The sequence below is a fragment of the Sus scrofa genome, chromosome 6, assembly GCF_054392235.1.
Source record: "Sus scrofa isolate SSC_HxYL_T2T_F1_AM1 chromosome 6, Sscrofa_HxYL_maternal_Yorkshire_Landrace_v2.0, whole genome shotgun sequence".
Taxonomy (NCBI): domain Eukaryota; kingdom Metazoa; phylum Chordata; class Mammalia; order Artiodactyla; family Suidae; genus Sus; species Sus scrofa.
In genome coordinates, this window is record NC_139388.1 from 58,064,509 (window position 1) to 58,082,494 (window position 17,986).

At 59.0% G+C, this 17,986-nt stretch overlaps 2 protein-coding genes across 46 annotated transcripts in view; one reads left to right on the plus strand and one right to left on the minus strand.

The window, feature by feature from the left end:
• FUT2A (galactoside alpha-(1,2)-fucosyltransferase 2) overlaps positions 1-17,794 on the plus strand; it is a 31,089-nt gene extending 13,295 nt beyond the window's left edge. For 2 of the 24 annotated variants that reach the window (XM_084961767.1, XM_084961768.1), the window contains 4 exons: positions 2,324-2,628; positions 5,206-5,315; positions 9,571-9,682; positions 14,673-17,794. In XM_084961767.1, the coding sequence (XP_084817893.1) occupies positions 5,289-5,315; positions 9,571-9,682; positions 14,673-15,697 (1,164 nt within the window). In that variant the 5' untranslated portion in view covers positions 2,324-2,628; positions 5,206-5,288 and the 3' untranslated portion in view covers positions 15,698-17,794. Of the gene's footprint in view, positions 1-623; positions 821-2,323; positions 2,629-4,000; positions 4,143-5,205; positions 5,316-7,787; positions 8,751-9,062; positions 9,427-9,549; positions 9,683-14,672 lie in introns of those variants that run through there. The other 22 variants (XM_084961774.1, XM_084961777.1, XM_084961766.1 and 19 more) reach the window with 22 other exon arrangements.
• NTN5 (netrin 5) lies at positions 456-9,551 on the minus strand. 22 transcript variants are annotated; one of them, XM_084961559.1, is made up of 8 exons: positions 9,336-9,435; positions 6,795-7,446; positions 3,704-3,858; positions 3,335-3,484; positions 2,874-2,927; positions 2,576-2,656; positions 2,149-2,255; positions 456-1,075 (listed from the first exon to the last, which is right to left on the minus strand). In XM_084961559.1, exons 4-8 carry the CDS (start codon positions 3,345-3,347, stop codon positions 569-571), a joined length of 762 nt encoding a protein of 253 aa, XP_084817685.1. In that variant the 5' UTR covers positions 3,348-3,484; positions 3,704-3,858; positions 6,795-7,446; positions 9,336-9,435; the 3' UTR covers positions 456-568. The 22 variants fall into 21 exon arrangements, 18 of the variants coding, with proteins under 18 accessions (XP_084817685.1, XP_020950336.2, XP_020950333.2 ...); XM_021094677.2 differs by having other exon boundaries at positions 3,335-3,454; positions 3,704-3,892; XM_021094674.2 differs by having other exon boundaries at positions 3,704-3,892.
• Positions 17,795-17,986: the final 192 nt, after the last annotated feature.

Sequence of the window (17,986 nt, forward strand, 5' to 3'; positions counted from 1 at the left end):
ATCCATGAGGACACAGGTTTGATCCCTGGCCTCGATCGGTGGGTTAAGGATCTGGTGTTGCTGTGAGCTGTGTTGTAGGTTGCAGAGAAGGCTCAGATTCTGTGTTGCTGTGGCAACACACTCAAAGTCCCATTATTGTTTTCTCAGAGAGTCTCAGAGAGTCCATCAAGAACCCAAAGTTCCTCAATCTGGAACTTTCTGGAAATCTAGCACTGCTGACCTATCCTTGGGTGTATTTCCCGCCTTTTCTAGCCATTCTCCCCCGCCACTGGCTTTGACCAATCATCAGGCATCAGAGATCTGACCAGCGCCCAGTGAGGGCCCACCATCTCCTTCACTGGTTTGGGCATTTGGTCGGAGATCTGTACCATCCTTGGGTTCCACAGATTTCCTCAACGCCTTCTTCATTTGCCCCTGAGACCCTCCCAGTACAGATTGGGGTCTAAAGCCGAGAATCCCCAAGATTTGAAGCTTTATTGAGGAGGCCCTTACGTAGGTCACAGGTCACGTGTCCTAGCCAGAGACCAAAGGTCCTGCTTGCAGTGTGTGGCCTTTGACTAAACGTCCCTCACGCCTGGTTGGAGCTGGCGCATGCCTGTGACATCGGGTGCTCTGCGGAGTCTGATTGGCTCGCTGAGGGATCCGCCATTGAGGTAGAAAGCTTCACGCGGTCCTTGTTTCTAGTGCTTTCCTTGGCGTTCGAGGCCACCTGGGGGTTCGGGGCTCGGAGTTGGGGTCGGGGGCCCCAGTCCGCGGCAGCCCCCGGCGCGTTCCTCCTGCTGCAGCCGCCGCAGCGGCCGGGCCCAGTGCGGCCTCCAAGGTAACGCGAGGCCGTGGCGGTCGAGGACCAGGCGCGTGGGGTCGGGGCCGCCAGCCGCGCTGCCCAGCAGCAGGTAGTGGGTGACGGGCTGCAGGCGCAGGCAGCCGCAGGCCAGGTCGGCGCGGGGCACCCAGGCGTCCTGGCTGCCGCGGCGCACAGGCCGGGCCCGCTGCTTGTACGCAGCCAGCACGCGAACAGCCAATCGCTGCCACACGGGGCCAGCCGCCTCGGACGCCAGCACCTGCGCGTGGAGAACTGCGGGGAGAGGAGCTGTCAGGCCTGGGCGGTGGAGAGCCTCTGGCCTGGGAGAGGGTGGGCTCGTCAGGGGCCGCATTAGGGAGGAGACCTTGAACCTTAGAGGGTGAGAGGTTTGGGAGTCTGGCCGCCGGCTGTCAGGAGTGAGGCCTTTCTGAGATGGGTCGAAGCAGGAGGGGCGGGGCTTACGGAGCGTGAGGTTGGGTCACTGCAGTGTAATTAGAATCTAGAGGTGGGGGTTCCGGGTGGAGGTGTGAGTCCCTCCAGAGCGGCGGCAAGACGAGGTGCCCACCAGAGATGTGCCAAGTGAAGCCCTCTGGGTGGGTCACCTTAGAAACAGCGGATACGGGAATTACTTAAAGGTTGGAGGTACCGGAGTTCCCGTAATTGGCTCTGCGGTTAACGAATCTGACTAGCATCCATGAGGGCTCAGGTTTGATCCCTGGTGTTGCTCAGTGGGTCGAGGATCTGGCATTGCCGTGAGCTGTGGCATAGGTCACAGATGCGGTTTGGATCCTGCATGTAAGCCAGCAGCTACAGCTCCAATTGGACCCTTAGCTACAGCTCCAATTGGACCTCCATATGCCGCGAGTGCAGCCCTAGAAAGCAAATAAATAAAGAAATAAAGGTTGGAGGTACCAGGAAGACCCTCCAGTGAGTGGGGCTGGGAACAAAGCAGAGGAGGCAGCTCCAGGGTCTCTGATGCCACTGGGTCGGTCAGAAGGTGTTAGGAGCAGAGAGAGATCGCTGGGGCACAGGATCTGGATCCAGGATTAATTTGGGGGTCAGAAGGAGGTCATTCTCCAGAAACTGAGGGTTGAGGTCCTACTAGTGGTAGTTTGGAGGCTTGTCCAGTGGGTAAGGTGAGATTTTGTTGGGACAGGACTCTGGTGGACAAGCTGGGTCTGTGAAGCAGAAGATCCTTGAGGGAGGTGGCAGAGAAGGCGCCACCTTTGAAGTTCAAGGACACTAGTAGCCAGTTGATGAGCCTCAGGAAGGAGGGGTCTGGAAATCCTTGAGGAAAGTAACTGGGGCTGGGCTGAACCACCAAGTGTGCGCAAGGGCCAGATTACCTGAGGTTTTGAGGTCAAGGGGCTGGTGTGGATGGACGGGGTAGGGAACTGCATGTAAGTGGGACACGTCTCAGATTTTTGGGACCCCGAACGGCATCTGAGAGGGTCTGAAAAAGGAGAGCCAGGCAAGGGTCGCTTCCATTCAGCCAGTTCCCCTTTCTCCTTCCATCCTCAGGAGGCCACCTCCCTCCCTCCGAGATGTCAGGCTGAAGGAGGTGGTGAAACACTGGAAGGCTAAGAACATGGGGAAGGAGAGACTACGCTGCCGCGTCTGTCTGTTGTCTGCAGACCCGTTAGAAAAGGCCCTTTGGAGTCCAACAGCCTTGCCTTTTTAAGATGAGAACACCAGAGGCCAGAGGAGGGGGTGGTTTGGAGGCAGATTGGAATACCCGTGCAGCCGCTGGCCCTTTTCCTCCCCAGCACTCACCGTAGTCCTGCTGGCAGTACCTTCGAAGGCTCATGTGTACCTTGGTGTCCGAGGTATTGCAGTAGTTTTGACACTGAGGGTCTGGGGAGGGTCAGGCCATCTGCAGCGGGCTCCTGAGCCTGGACTACAGCATTCTGCCCTGCCCATCCCCCACATCCCAACTTGCCAGACAGCTGGGGTGCCCGAACCCTTGGGACTGGGCTCAGTGGGCCACCCCTGGATCCCACCTGGGGGCCCACTCAGCCCCTCCCCGATGATCCCTCTCACCGCCAGCGATTTCCAGGCCAACCTGTCTTACCAGCGCTGTAAGCCCGAGGGGTCGTAGCCAGCATGGTTGTTGCCTCTGGAATTCCTGTGAGAGACCGAAGAGAAGATAGGGCTTCTTAATGCCCCCCAATCTGCACCACACCTCCCCTGAGAAATCCAGGTTTCCAGACCCTGAAGGTCTCTTCCCCTGAGGCCCAAGAGCGCAAGTCCCCTTGGCCCTCCACCCCCCGCACCAGTGGTCCTGGCCCAAAGCCCTCTTCTTCCTCGAGACCGGGGGGTAGGCCCCCATTGCCCTCCTCCCTCAGACCCAGGAGTCCAGGCTCGCGGGCTCTTCCTCCCCAAGACTGAGGAGACCAGAATTTCAGTCTCCACCTCCCCAGGGGCTCTGAGTTCAGCCTGCAGCGTTTAGGCTCTCCCCACACCTGCCCGCTGGAGATCTGGGAGTCTCCTTGCCGCCCCACTTAGGCCTGTGGCATGTCCCCCAGGACTCACGCTGGCAGGGCATCCTGGGGGAGTGGCTCTGCTGGTAGCCGGGACCACAGCGGTTGCATGTCAGGCCGGTGACCCCTATCTTGCAGGAGCACTGCCCACTGGTCTGATTGCAGGTACCACCTGTCGCCCCAATAGGATGGCACTGGCAGGCTGCATGAGGAGAGGAGCTGGGGGCGTGGGGTGCAGGCTTCCAGCCTCTTCCTCCCCAAAACTGAGGAGACCGCAGTGCCCTGGCCAGCCCTCCCTCAGACCTGGGAGTCCTGGGCCCAGCTCCTCCTCCCTCAGACCGGGAGGTCCCAGTCCCCTGTCCCCTCCTCCCCCAGGCGCCTACCTCCTTTCCCTCTAGGCCCAGTTTCAGGCTGCACTCACCCCTGCAGGCCTTGCGGCTGGTGATAGGCTGGCTGGGGTCCCTCCAGAACCCCGGCTGGCAGTAGTGGCAATGCCGCCCGGCAGTGTGGTGGCGGCAGCGCTCGCAGACACCCCCGCTCTGGCCGCCCGACAGCCTGAACAGCTCGGAGTTGAACCTGCAGCGTCGGGCGTGCTGGTTGCAGGAGCAGGCTAGCAGCAGGATGGAGGCCGTCAGCTCCAGGCCCTCTGTGTCCCTTTCCCAGCCTTCTCCCCCCTGCCCTCCGGAAATAGACTGCCCGGAAGTGAGGGCGGGCCCTTGAACCTTTCCGTTCTCGTGTTTGAAATGGAGGCCCCGGAGGACCGCTTAGCTCGCTGGGTTGGAGTGGGGTGCTGTAAGAAGGAGGCCCTGGCCTGGAGCTGGGTAAGCCCCAGGGGACTGATGAACCTGCCGGATGTCTGGGTGAGACCAGGGGGCACACAGAGGGGCTCCGGAGTCAGACCCCCATGAGAACGGGCCTCACTGCGCTCCTCGGGCAAGCGACATCTCCTCTCTGTAGCTCACTTTCCTTGCGGCAAGATGACACGTATAGTGTCTGCTGCTTGAGGTTGAAGTGAAACCGACTCGCTCTAAAGTGCTGGCTTAACTCAGTGGCTGGCCCAGAGCACACCCTTGCCCATTTAGAGGGTCCTCGGGCCCAGGGCCAGGGGCCAAGTGCTGGGTGTGTTTCCTTCTCATGGAAGGTCTGTGAGGCTGGTGCTCTAATCATCCCCATTTCACAGATGTGAACGACGAGGCAGAGAGTGAGCGCACCCGCCCACCCAGCTGAGGGAGGGTCAGAGGCAGGAATGGGATGCAGGCTCATTCCACTGCTTCCCTCTCAGCTCGCACCAGGGCCCTTTCCGTGTACATTTGCCCAGGGAGCGATGATGGAATTGCCTAAGGCAGTGGCTCGCTGACCTTACCACTTATCCACTGCAGGGTGGGGTGTAAAAGAGCAACACAGATCCCAGGGCTCATCCCAGGGCTTCTGTGGGTCCAGGCGTCTATGTCGAGCAAGCACCCCAATGTGAGATGCTGATTCAGGGGGTTCCTGAATCACCCATTGGAGAGATATAAGGAGACTCCTCCTCCAAGAGGTTTGAGGGGCCTGGACTGGCAGGGCCCGAGGCCTGAGGAGTAGTGGGAAGGCCAGGGAGCCGAGACTGCTGGGTGTTCTTAGGAAAATGACTCCCCATCTCTGAACCTTGGTTTCCTCCCATCCAGTGGGGATCTCAGTTCCTCTCTCCAGGGTTTTCGTGGGCATCGGGGATGGCTGTGCTCTTGAGATTAACAGCGAGTAGCGTTGGGCTTTGGATTCTTTCTGCCCTGAGAGTGATCACTTCACCTCACTTCCCTCTAGAAAACTCGGTTGGAGGGAGGGGTTCCGGCCACCCGGTGTGAAAAGCCCACAGCTCTGCCTCCGGAGTTAGTCTCACCCTGTCCATCCAGACCCTTCTCCATCACGACACTGTTGGTCTCCTAGGCAGGTCCAGAGGGCTGTGCCCAGTGCAGCCTGGGGGATGTGGTGACCCTCTGAGGGAGAGCCTCCCAGCGTCCAGGCCCACGATGAACCCCACCCCTAACTCAGGCCACGTGAGTCTCCCCATCTTCGCTTCCCCATAGGGGCGTCACATCTCACTGGTGGGAATGGGCCAACCAGCTAGAGGGCTGAGGTGGTGGGGATAGAGGGTCAAGGAATCGTCCAGTGGGGATGAGGACTGAGCATGGAGCTGAGGCTGCGCAATGGTCTTTAAGTTATGCACTTGACATTGGGGAAGAGTAGAGGGGGAGGGGGCAAAGAATGTGGGAAGGGGAGAGGGGGCGATGCAGAGAATGAGAGAGTCTGTGTTTGTGTGTGTGTGTGTGTGTGTGTGTGTGTGTGTGTGTGTGTGTGTTTATCTGGCGGTGGAGTGGCATGACCTCCCAGGGTCTGGTGACCCACTCAGCCAGGCTGCAGGCAGGAGGTGGGAGGCGAGGGGGCTGTCTCTGACCGGAGCTGCTGAAGGACAGGGAAGGAAGGGCCTGGACACCAGGCTGGTCCAGAAGCACTGTGGACGGGGAGGGCCCTGAGTGCCGCCTGGGGAGCACTGGTCCAGCCGGACAGCCAGTGCCTGGCCGCGTCTGGTCTCTGAGCCCAATCCCAGCGCTGCCTCTTGCTGGCAATGAGACCTGGGGCAAGCGACATAACCGCCCCCCTCCCCCTCCCCAGCCAGGCAGTGGGAACAACGGTGGGCGCTCAGGAAGCTCTTCCTCTATGCCAGGTCCTGTGTCAGGCTTCATTCTAAGGACTTTATGCATGTTTATGTATTACATTTTCTCAAAAGCCTGTAAAGGAAGTGCTGCTGCCAGCCTCATTTTCCAGGTGAGGAAATGGAGGCACAGAGAGGTTAGGTCACTTGCCTGGGGTCACACAAGCCAGGAAGCAGAAGACCTGGGATTTGAGCCCGGGCGGTCTGGCTGGCTGGCTGCTGAGGCCATGCTCCTGTCTGTCACCCTAGAACATCTAATGTGACAGGATCTGCCAGGAGCCTGGCAAGGACAAGCAAAGACCCTTGGGCTCAGTGCCCTGAGCTCAGATTCCAGCGCTGCCCCTTACTGGCTTCTGTCCTTGTACAAGGGACAGTCCAGCTCTAGCCTCAGTTTCCTCATCTAGAAAATGGGTTCGAGGCAATAGCTGCCTGGCCCATAGGAGGTATTGGATAAATAGGTGTCTAATGAATGAACACATTTCCCCTGCGGGCGATTTGATGAGCCAGGAAAGGTCCAGCTGCCCTCTTTTCCTACAGCTACGCAGTAGGCCCCGGGCTGGGTGATGAGAAGTGTTATCCACATCACCGTGGTGCTCCGGTGTCAGGGAGATACTGGAGCCCCCTAACGGGGGCGTGTAAGCAGCTGGAAGTCGGGACAGCAGAGATGGGGGCAGATGGGCCATGGGAGGAGGAGAAGGTAGGGGAGGCGAGGAGGGCGCCTGGCTGGAGGGCACCATGGGGAGAAGCAAGCAGCTCTGGGAAGGGAGAGCGCATCCCGCCCTTTAGGGACATGGGAACAGCTTCGGGGTGGGGCAGGACTCACGCAGGCAAGGGTGAGGATGCTGGGGTGTGGCGGGTCGCCAAGGCCAGTCTCGGTGGGATGGGCGGCAGCTCTCACACCCTGGGCCGGTGGTGTGGTGGCGACAGCGGCAGCGGGGTGGCTGGGCGCGGGCAGCACAGCGGGCTGCGTGGCCGTGGCACTGGCAGCGGCCTCTCACTCCTGCTGCTGCCAGCCCTGCCCGACCCCCAAGCTCCACGCGAAGGTGACTGGCCACCACGCTGGTCCTGAGGCCCGGTGGGGCTCGGAAGGTCACCCTCTCAGGGCCTCCCAAGGCCCCCGGCCAGGCAGGTCTGCGCCACAGTGATCTCCAGGGACCTCCGCTGGTCCAGGCGGCAGACAGGACCAGGGCTGGGGGTCCTGGGGTGCAGAAGCGCAGGCTGACAGACGTCAGGAGGAAGGGGCCACCCAGCCCCAGGGTCATACTGCCATTGCAGGTGGCCCGGGGGCCAAGGTCCACCCCTGGGGCAAGGATGCAGGCCCGGGGACAGGAGGCAGCCATGGCAGCCAGCTGGGTCACTGGCGGGAGGCAGAAGCGAGGGCGGCCCCCTGGATGGTAGCATGGGTCTGCGCTGGCCTGGCTCAGGAGGAGCAAGAGGGCAAGGGTCACGGGCATAGTTCCAGCAGATGCAAGTACCTGAGGGGAGAGGATGGCCCGGCTGGGGGCTGGGGCTGCGCTCAGGGCTCAGCCTCCACCCCGCTCCCCAGCTTCCCTGAGGGGCCCTGGCATTCCGCCCCACCCTGCCCAGGACCCCTCCTGGCTGCTTCTGAGCGAGGAAAATAGTTCCATCTGGGGAGAATTATTGTTTACATAAGCCAAAGGGGAAAGAACGCAAGAAAAATCGAGAATTTTGCCTGAACTAATCCGTAGCTTAACACCCCAGAGCTATCCGTCAGTGTCGAGGGGTAGGGGGCCCTGGGGAGAGGGCGGGGTGGGGGACAGATGGGGAACCTAGGGGGCGAGGGGAGCGGGGCGGGGCAGGGAGGGGAGCGGGAGGCAGACAAGACCAGAGACAAAGGAACAGAGAGGGCTGGGCAGAGACAGGGAGGGCAAAGCCTGGGGGACGTGGGCGCGCCAGGCTTGGACAGGGAACCAAGGGGAGAGAGGACAGACCCAAGGGAGACAGGAGGCCCAGGCACATGGCGGCCAGGCACCCAGAGTCCACAGGGAGTTGGGGGGACCTGGTCCCAGGGAGCCTGGAGGTTTGGACAGGCAGGCAGGTGGGCAGGTGGCCTCAGAGACAGGAGGAGGGCCAGCAGCAGGCCTGCTGGGCAGCGCAGGGATGAGGCCGAGAGGAGAAGGGCTGGGTGCTGGGCGGGGGATCAGAAGCCAGAGGCCAGACCTCAGCCCACGGGGGGATCGGGGATCAGAGCAGAGACCCTTTCCCACGTGGGGCCCTAACCTTGTTCTCCACACCCAGGGCACGGAGGGGGATTATTGCCAAACAACTGGGCCTCCCTGCCACCCCCCAAACCCTGCCTGCGCCCGCCCTTAACCCTTTCCCACCCGGGCGCAAAGCCCGGAGAGCTATGCTGAGGAGCAGAATGGGGATGCCTCCAGGGCTGGGACACGGGCGTAGAATCCCTGTGGGGCTGGGAAGCCCGATGCCTGGGTTCCCCTTGGGTCTCCGGACGGGAGGACCCTGTGCTCGCGTTTCTGAGAACTTTCTCATAGTCTCAGGCCCTGCCTGCCATCTAGGCCTCAGGCTCTGGGAGTTAGTGGCCCCGTGTTGTCCACTGGTTCTGCGGTCCCCACAGCAGATGGAGGAACAGATGTTGGGGGTGATGGGTGCTGAAGGAGGAGCAAGGGAGGCAGGGCACGGCAGGGCCCGATGCCAGGGCAAGCACAGGACCAGAACCCGGATGGCAAGAGCGAGGGCGGGCTTGTATTGAAGTGCCCCCTTCCCCGCCCAGGCCGCAGCCCCTGGGGAGCTCACTCAGGTTCTGAGGCCTCGGAGCCTTTCTGGGCCCCACTGTCCAGGCCCCTGGCTCTCATCTGGACCCTGGCTTGTTCCTGGGAGTCTGTGAGGCACCTGGGGGGGTAGGTGGGGTCACCTCCTTCCCCAGCCTGACTTGCCGTCGCCCCATGCGGAGGCCGCCTCCGCTGATCACAGGCACAGCCTTCCGCTCTCGGCAGGAGCTGGCGCCATTTTGAGCTCTCGTGCCTGGCGTCTGCCCCAGTCCCCCGGCACCCGTCCCCCCCTCCCCTGCTTGCCTTCACAGGGTGCTCCTTTCTGGCCCTTAACACCCCAGTTCCCCGGGCTGGATCCCCCCCGTGCTCCTGGGGATCCTGAAGCCAGTCCCTACCCACTGAGGAGCCCAAAGCTCCCAGTCCCTGCCCCGCCTGGGACCTGCAGCCCACCCTGACCCCCACCCCCCTTTCAGGAGCAGAGTCTAGCTGTGCTCCCACTAGAGCCAGAGTCAGGCCCGGTCGCTGCCCGCTAAGAAGGTCCACTGGGACCCTGGCTCCTCTCCCCTGGCTCTCTGCGCATGCACCCTGCCCTTCACCCCTGACACGGTCCAAACCTGGGCCCAGGAAGAGAGCGTCCTCTGCGGCCAGCTTGTCCTGTGTGCTTCCCTCCTGCAGGAGCGGGGCGGCCGGCGTGGGTGCTCAGGAGTAAGTGCCGAGTGGCTGTCCTCAGGCCCCGGGCTCGTGGGGCTCTGGGCGGGAGCTAGGAGCAGAGCCGCAGAATCCAACACCACTCCCGCCCCCCCACCCCTCCCCATCTCCCTCGCCAAGGCGGCCCCGCTCTCCCCACAGGGACCCCTGGCAGCCACGCCACCCAGGACTGCGTGGGACAAGAGAGCCGTCGCCCCGCAGGGGCCAGCAGCAGGACAGCCCCGAGCAGCCTGGCCCAGGAGGCTCAAGGCAGGTAGGATGGGACTTCCTGGAGCTGCGCTCAGCTCAGCCTCCTGCCCCACCGGCTCCTCGGGGCAGGCAGACGCCGCTCAGCCCTCCATGTGGTGCTGTGATCAGGAAGGCGCTGACCTGCCGGGCAGGGGTCAGGGCTGCTCACACTGAGGAGGGGGGTTGGCCTTTGGCTGCGTGACCCCAAGCCAGGCCCTAATGCCCCCTGGAACCTTCTGTCAGCTGTGGGTTAACCGAGCTTGAAGGTCATTCGCTTTCAAGCCCTAAAAATCAGTGCTCTTGGAAGGGTCACACCAGCCACCTGGAAACCCAGAGATGGGGCTGCGTCTGAGGCGGTGGGGGAGGGGTGGGGAGCTGTGACTGCCTCGGACCTGGGTGGTTCTAGCAGCCAGAGGGACACACTGGGGACTCTGAGGGGGACAGACCTCAAAGCTGGCCTCCCCCATGGCCAGCTTCCTGCAGGGCCTCAACACTTCAGTCCTGAAATTTTCGTGCAAATGTTGCTGTCAGCTGTACTACACGTTCAAATGGTTTCACTGGAAAAATAGCATTTTCTCTCCCTTCCCAGAAAAGCCAGGGCCTCGGGAGAAGGGGCTGCATGTTTGCTGCTGTGGCCTCCAGTGCATTGACTGTGGCACAGTGTGTGTGCGACCCTGACAGGGATTTGGGGACCCACTGTCCAGGGACGAAGGGCACAGCTAAGGCCATGCTGATTCTGGTTCCCGGTGACCTCTGTGCCCTGCAGTGGAGGAGCCAGCCCCAGGGGGCCGGGGCCACCAGGACGGGACATTGGAAAGTACACAGTGAGGAGGAGTTAGCGCCCGAGACAGAGACACTCCCAGATCAGAGGCGGCCCAGGCAGAGAGAGTGGCCAGTGCAGAGGAAACGCGGAAAGGTTTAGGTCTCTGTTATCCCCTCTGCTCCCCCCACCAGGGACCAGAAGATTCTTAGGCTAATGTTCCCTGGAGAGAAGCTGGCTTCTGCTGAGGCCATGAGTACCTGCAGAGGGCCTGGGCGGGCCTGGGAGGGCGGGCTGGCCGCTGAGGCGAAGTGACTCCCGACTCCTCCAAGCGGCCAAGCTGTCAGGAGTCGCTTCTTCGCCTGAGTGTTGCTCCCTCAGGACGCAGTGGTCAATCCAGGACAGTAATTAGGAGCACCGATTCCTGAACTACACTTGGCCAAATCCAGGCTCTGCCGCCTTCCTAGCTGTGTGGCCCAAAGCACGTTTCTCAACCTCTCTGTGCTCAGTTTCCTCATCTGTTTTGTGGCCTCACCTGTGGGAGATGTGAGAACCGAATGAGCAAAGACAGCTCTACATTCTAATATCTGGAACTCTGTGGACCAGACACTTGCCAGAAGCTATATTTTGACATCGTCGTGGGTGCACAGGTCACACATGATGCAGCTGCAGGCCCTCGACAGGGTCTGGGCACCCTCCTGTGATCAAACAGGATTGGTTCTGCAAGCCACATGAGTCACGTCTGTGAATAGCTGTACGTGGGTCAGACCAGATTTTGTCCCCAAGTGAATGTGGCTCAGGTTAGGGTTTGCCCACCTTCCTCATGAAAATGGCCAATCAGGGCTTGTGGCCCAAGACGTCCAAGACACAGTGCTGAATCCGGTGCCCGGCGAGACTGAGGCAGAAAGCACGGAAGCATCAGCCTTGATCAGTTCCCTCAGCTTTTCTGTTGTGTAGGCCAGTGACAGGCCAGGTGAAGGAGCACTTGAGACTCAAGGACAGAGGTGGCAGCCAGGCCAGTGTTCTGGTTTGCAGAGCCCAGTGCAAACTGAGAGCCCGGGTCACCTTGCTCACGTCTCTGGAGAATTTCTAGCTGATGACTGGAGCAGCGCAGGGCCTTGCGGCCGTGTGAGTCACACACCGTGGAGGGGTCCTGAGCTGGTTTCTCCTTCCCTGTAGCCCTGGCTCCAGTCCCTGCTCAGCTTGCCTGCTGGCTTTGGGACCTGCCTGGGGTTCTGGCTGAACTGATCCGAGGCCGAAGCTTGAGTCCTTCTCCAAGTAGGACCCCAGGAAGGACCTGAGCTGGGCAGGTGGTGTGATAAAGATTGGGACGGAGTTGTCACCAGCCAGTGAGAAGGAGGCTCAGGGGCAGATTTAATTCGCTTTTGGGGAAACTAAAGCAGCGAGCAAAGTGCTTCATATAAACAGGGTGAGGGGAGCATAGTATGTACTCAGTCCTCATGTGCTAAGAGGGAACCCACACTGAACCCGAGACTTCCAAGCAAGGCCCAAGAGCGTTCGGGTTTCCCAGAGGGGGGTCAGATTAATAAAGTAAGGAGGCCTGGCGTACGGGAAGAGGAGGAGAGCTGAGGCAAGGCTCACAGAGCCCTGATGTTTAAGGGGTCCAGTGGAGGGAGAGATGGGGAGCCTGGAAGGGGGAGAGAAGTAAGCTGGATGAGAAAGAGTAGGGGCTACGCAGTCCAGGGCTTTGGCGGGGGGCCTGGGGTGGGAGGGGTCCCCCTGAACCACAGCCACTGCGATGGCTCCAGGGAAACCACGGGTGGCTGGTCAGGAGGGGAGGAGACAGCGTGGGTCAGGACACTGGAGACCTGGCAGCAGGAAAAGAGCATTCCCCAGAGCCCAGGGGAGAGCTGGAGGCGAGACAGACTCAAGAAGAAGCAACCCCCGAAGAAGAGGCTACCCCGTCCCATTTCAGGGATGGAGAAACCAAGCTGCCCCAAGCCCAGCCAGAGCACAGTGGCGTCGAGGGGGGAGCCGGAGGGGCTCTGGGCCAGTTCCCTGAGCCAGCCCGGCGTGCACACCGGGGTCAGAAGGCCAGTCTCGAGTGTTGGGGGGGACGTGAAGTAGTCAGAGCCTTGTAGCTGCTGGCGGGAATGGAAAACGGCAGCTGTGTGGGAAACGGTGCGCAGTGGCTGACCTCAACGCCGGGTCCCTCACACCTGACCAGCAGCTCCACTCCTAGGTGATCACCCGAGGGAAGTGAATTTAGATCCACCCAGGGGTTTGGTCGTGCGTGTTCATGGTAGCATCATCCATCATAGCCCAGAGCGGAAGGAACCCAGACATCTAGCAATCAGTGAACTGATGAATAAAACAAGGCACATCCGTATAGCAGAATATTAGTTGGATGTAAAAAGACATCAACAACGTGCTAACACATGCAACATTGGATGAACCATGAAAACATGACACTAAGCAAAAGAAACCAGTCACAGAGAGTCACTTACTGTAGGATTCATTTATACGCAGCTTGCAGAGTAGCCACATCCACGAGACAACGTAGATTAGTTGGACATTCCCCTTGTGGCGCAGCGGAAACCAATCTGACTGGTATTCTTGAGGATGTGGGTTTGATCCCTGGCTTCGCTCAGTGGGTCAGGGATCCAGCGTTGCTGTGAGCTGGTGTGGCCCTAAAAAAATAAAGGCAAGGAAAGATTAGTCGAAGGGAGGAGGCAAGGATGATTGGGGGTGGGGATGACCTTCAGTCAGGGCTGCTTTTTGGGGTGATAACGTTTTTCTAAAAGTAGGAATTCCCAGAGTTCCCATTGTGGCTCAGCAGTAACAAACCCAAGTAGTATCCATGAGGACGCAGGTTTGATCCCTGGCCTCACTCAGTGGGTTAAGGATCTGGCATCGCCATGAGCTGTGGTGTAGGTCACAGACGTGGCTCCGATCTAGCATGGTGTAGGCTGGCGGCTACAGGTTTCCAGTTTCGACCTCTAACCTGGAAACCTCCATGTACCACGGGTGCGACCCTGAAAAGACAAATAATCATGATAATAAAATTAGGGGTTCCTGTTGTGGCTCAGTGGGTTAAGAATCCGACTGGTATCTGTGGGGATGCGGGTTTGATCCCTGGCCTTGCTCAGTGGGTTAAGGAGCCAGTGTTGCCATGAGCTTCAGTGAAGGTCACAGATACGGCTCAGATCTGGTATTGCTGTGGCAGTGGTGTAGGCTGGTGGCTGCAGCTCCTTTTCGACCCCTCACCTGGGAACCTCCATATGCCACGGGTGTGGCCATAAAAAGCAAAAAAAAAAAACCCCAAAAAACATAAAATTAGTTGTGGTGGTTGCTATGACAACTATGTAAACATACTGAAAGCTATGGTACACTTTAAATGGGTGAATTATATGTTTTTTTAAAATATCATCTCAATAAATTGGTTACCAACAAACAAGGAAGGGCTCATCAGAGACCTAAATATAAACGCTGAATCTAGGCAGCTTGAGGTGGCGGCAGCACAGAGAGAATGTTACAGAAGCAGGAGACGGGAACTGGTGGACCCTTAGGTCCTGGTCCAAAAATGGCACGTTGTCACTTCTGCCATATTTGATCCGCCAAGGCAGTCACAGGGCTGCCCAGATTCAGGGGCAGGGCATCAAGAGACTCTGCAGCCAGCTCGAATCTGCCACATCCACTGGCAGTCCCAGTGGATTAGCACTTTCCATGGCTGAGGCCCTTCCAGGTAGAAGTCTGTGTTTTATTATTTTTATTAAAAAAAAGTTTTGGCTATCCCCACAGCATGCAGAAGTCCCTGTACCAGGTATTGAACCTGTGCCACAGCAGTGACAGTACCAGGTCCTGAACCCACTGTGCTACCAGGGAGCTCCTGGAAGTCTTTATTTTCCGAGACTAGTAGAGTGCTTTCTGTGCGCCAGACACTGTTCTGAACATGTTACAGGCCAACCAGTGCTGTTAAGTTGGACCATATGAAATGGATGTTTGTGTAAGGAAAATACAGTGGCACTTTCAAATGGTTTGACCTAGTCAGCCCTGGAAATTAGGGTTCAGATGGAGTAACTTGAAAGTAAAGTTGCACAGCCGGTAGGGGGTGGGGTGGGATCCAGACCCGGGCCCAAAGGGTCCATGGTCTGTGCTCTTGGACACCACAGTGGAGGCCACTAGACACGCCTGCCGGGCTGAGTGAGCAAAGGAACAAAAGATTAGGGGTGAGCACATGAGACCTACCCGCGCAGCCATCCCTCCTAACGCGAATTGTCTCTCCTCTCTGTAGCCACCAGGACATTCTGGGCCACCTGCCCTTCCTTGTCCACCGTCTTCTTCCTTTTCGTCATCTTCATGGTGTCCATCATCTTCCACTGCCGCCAGCGCCTGGCTCTAGTGCCCAACCCCTGGGCCTCCCCAGGCCACTTGGTCCTGGTCCCTGGACACCTGCCCCCCGGGGGCATGTTCACCATCAACGCCAAAGGCCGCCTGGGGAACCAGATGGGGGAGTACGCCACCCTGTACGCGCTGGCCAGGATGAACGGGCGGCCGGCCTTCATCCCGCCCGAGATGCACAGCACGCTGGCCCCCATCTTCAGGATCACCCTCCCGGTCCTGCACGCCAGCACGGCCCGCAGGATCCCCTGGCAGAACTACCACCTGAACGACTGGATGGAGGAGCGGTACCGCCACATCCCGGGGGAGTACGTGCGCCTCACGGGCTACCCCTGCTCCTGGACCTTCTACCACCACCTGCGCACCGAGATCCTCCGGGAGTTCACCCTGCATAACCACGTGCGCGAGGAGGCCCAGGATTTCCTGCGGGGTCTGCGGGTGAACGGGAGCCGACCGAGCACCTACGTGGGGGTGCACGTGCGCCGGGGGGACTACGTGCACGTGATGCCCAACGTGTGGAAGGGCGTGGTGGCCGACCGGCGGTACCTGGAGCAGGCCCTGGACTGGTTCCGGGCTCGCTACCGCTCCCCCGTCTTTGTGGTCTCCAGCAACGGCATGGCCTGGTGTCGGGAAAACATCAATGCCTCGCGCGGCGATGTGGTGTTTGCCGGCAATGGCATCGAGGGCTCCCCCGCCAAAGACTTCGCGCTGCTCACGCAGTGTAACCACACTGTCATGACCATTGGCACGTTCGGGATCTGGGCCGCCTACCTTGCTGGTGGAGAGACCATCTACCTGGCCAACTTCACCTTGCCCACCTCCCCCTTCCGGATGGTGTTTAAGCCCGAGGCAGCCTTCCTGCCAGAGTGGGTGGGTATTGCAGCTGACCTGTGGCAGGCCAGAGACAACGGCCCCTAGCCCCGTGTCCCTGCCTCACCCTCGGCTCTGCACACCGTGTGGGGCGCAGCACGCGGGCTCGGATGCCTGCATTTAAATCCAGGCTGCTCTGCTTCCCGGCTGGGTGACTTTGGATGAGTAACTTAACCTCTCTGTGCCTTAGTATGCCACCTGAGAAACAAATGGGACGCAGCTCCTCCTAAGAACACGATGAATTCGTGTAGGGCCTCGGAAACAGGTGGTAAAGTGTTGGCTGTTAACACGTCTCTGGGTGTCGTGCCCTGGACATTGGGACTGTGTTAAGGTGGGTGGAAATGTATTTTTGCCCTCTCCTTCTTTATAGTCCCGGGAGCATAGAGTCCAGATGTTTTGTACTTGTCTCCTGGAAGGGCTTGGCGATGAAACTGTTCCTGCCCTCAAGTAAAGGGGAGCTGGCTGGTGGCTAAGAATTCAGGCATTGGGTCCAAGGGGGCCTTGTGATGAGAGAACATGAGGGAAAACAGGCCGTGAGAGGCTGACTCAGGGAGAGACCCTCTCGCGGAGGGGCTGGGGGAGGGCCTCACAGCGACGGCAGGACTCAGCAGCAGGCCTTGGCCTGTAGCAGCGAAGACGCCCAGAGTCCGAAGGTCATGGAGCAACAGGCTGACCCCACAGGGGCAGGGGCCACGGAGACTTGCCATGGCCGTGTCCACCCGTGTGGACAGGTGATCTGACACCTTGGCACTGCCTGTGCCCCAGGACCTAATGCCACTGTGAGAAACCCCAATATGGACAAAAGTCGGATTAGGTGATTATGATACTGGTTTTCTTGTGTTTGACGCATCTTAAAGCATGAAGATAACCAGTATTTTTATTGGATCCTTTTTGGATATGAAAAAAATGTAAAGTTACTTATGTTCATTTAAAATTTCCCCCAAACATGGGTGAACTGGTTTAGAAAACGTTTCAGCCACATTTCGTTCCCATTTTAAAACCTGTTCCAAGTGTCTTACTTATTTGCTTCCCGTGTCTTGGCATACGGGTGCGGTCGAGTGCCCTTCCTCTCCTGTGGGAGCAATACTGTCTTCCCAGAGCCCTAAGTCCTCGGTGGTTAAGAGGGGGTGTTGAAGAAAGCAGGGGAGGGGCTCAAGGGGAGGGTGCCAGGGAGGGAGGCTCTGTATCAGCCATCTACCGTTTTGTAACAAAACTTACAAACCCCAACGCCTAGTAGCTTAAAGCAACAATAATTTACCATTGCTTACAGTTGCCGTGGGCCAGGAATTCGGGAGTGACTTGGCTGAGTGGTTCTGCGTGGGACATCCAGGGAGGTGGCTGTCGGGTGTTAGCGAGGGCTGCAGTCATCAGAAGGCTTGATGGGCTGGGGATCCGCTTCAGTGGCTGGCAAGTTGGTGCTGGCTTTTGGCTCTTGGTTAGCTCCTCCCCCTCCTTTTTTTCTTTTTTGGCTGTACCTGGGCACATGGAAGTTCAGCTGGAGCTGATGACACAGTTGTGGCAATGCTGTTAGGGCAGCTACCCAGCAGCCCTGCGCTGCAGCGTATCAGCTCTGGAGACAGCCCTGTGGCTGTAGGGTACCAGCTCCAGCAGCTCTGTGGCTGCAGTGGATCAGCTCTTTCACCCGGGGGGAAACCAAGCGAGCGCTCGGAGAGGTGGAGAACTCAGGTTTATGACGCCGGCGCGCTCAGAAGAGATCGCTCTCCAGAGTCTGAGCCGGAAGAAGGGTTTCCCAAGGCTTTTATGGGCTGCGTCTTCTGGGTCCAAGCTTGGCTGGTTGGACCGGAGTGACGTCAGGCAAGGTAGTGGATGCGGAAACAAATTGACAGAAGCAGATGCGTGGGGGAGGGGTGGTTGGGACAGTTGGCTGGACTTTGCTCAGTCATCGTGGCCGGGGTCTCTCCTTTCTACGTTTTTATTGGGACATTTTCTCCTACAATGCTGGATCCTTTAACCCACTGTGATGGGCTAGGGATTGAACCGGCACCACTGTGTGAGCTGGGAGGGGACTACTCAAGAGTATGATGCCGGGAGGATTATCTCGGGCCGTGTTGGAGGCTGCTGTGTTAACTTGCTAGAGCTGCTGTAATAAAGTACCCCAGACGGGGGTGCCTTGATTAAACCACAGACATTTATCGTCTCACAGATCTGGAGGATCGGAGTCTGAGATCGAGGTGTCGGCAGGGTTGCTGGTTCCTTCTGAGGGCTTTGAGAGGACCATCTGCTCTGAGCCTCTCTCCTTGGCTTGCAGATGACCAATTCTCCCTATGACGTCTTCCTTTGTGTGCGTGCGCGCGTCCCAAATTCCTCTTCTTGGAG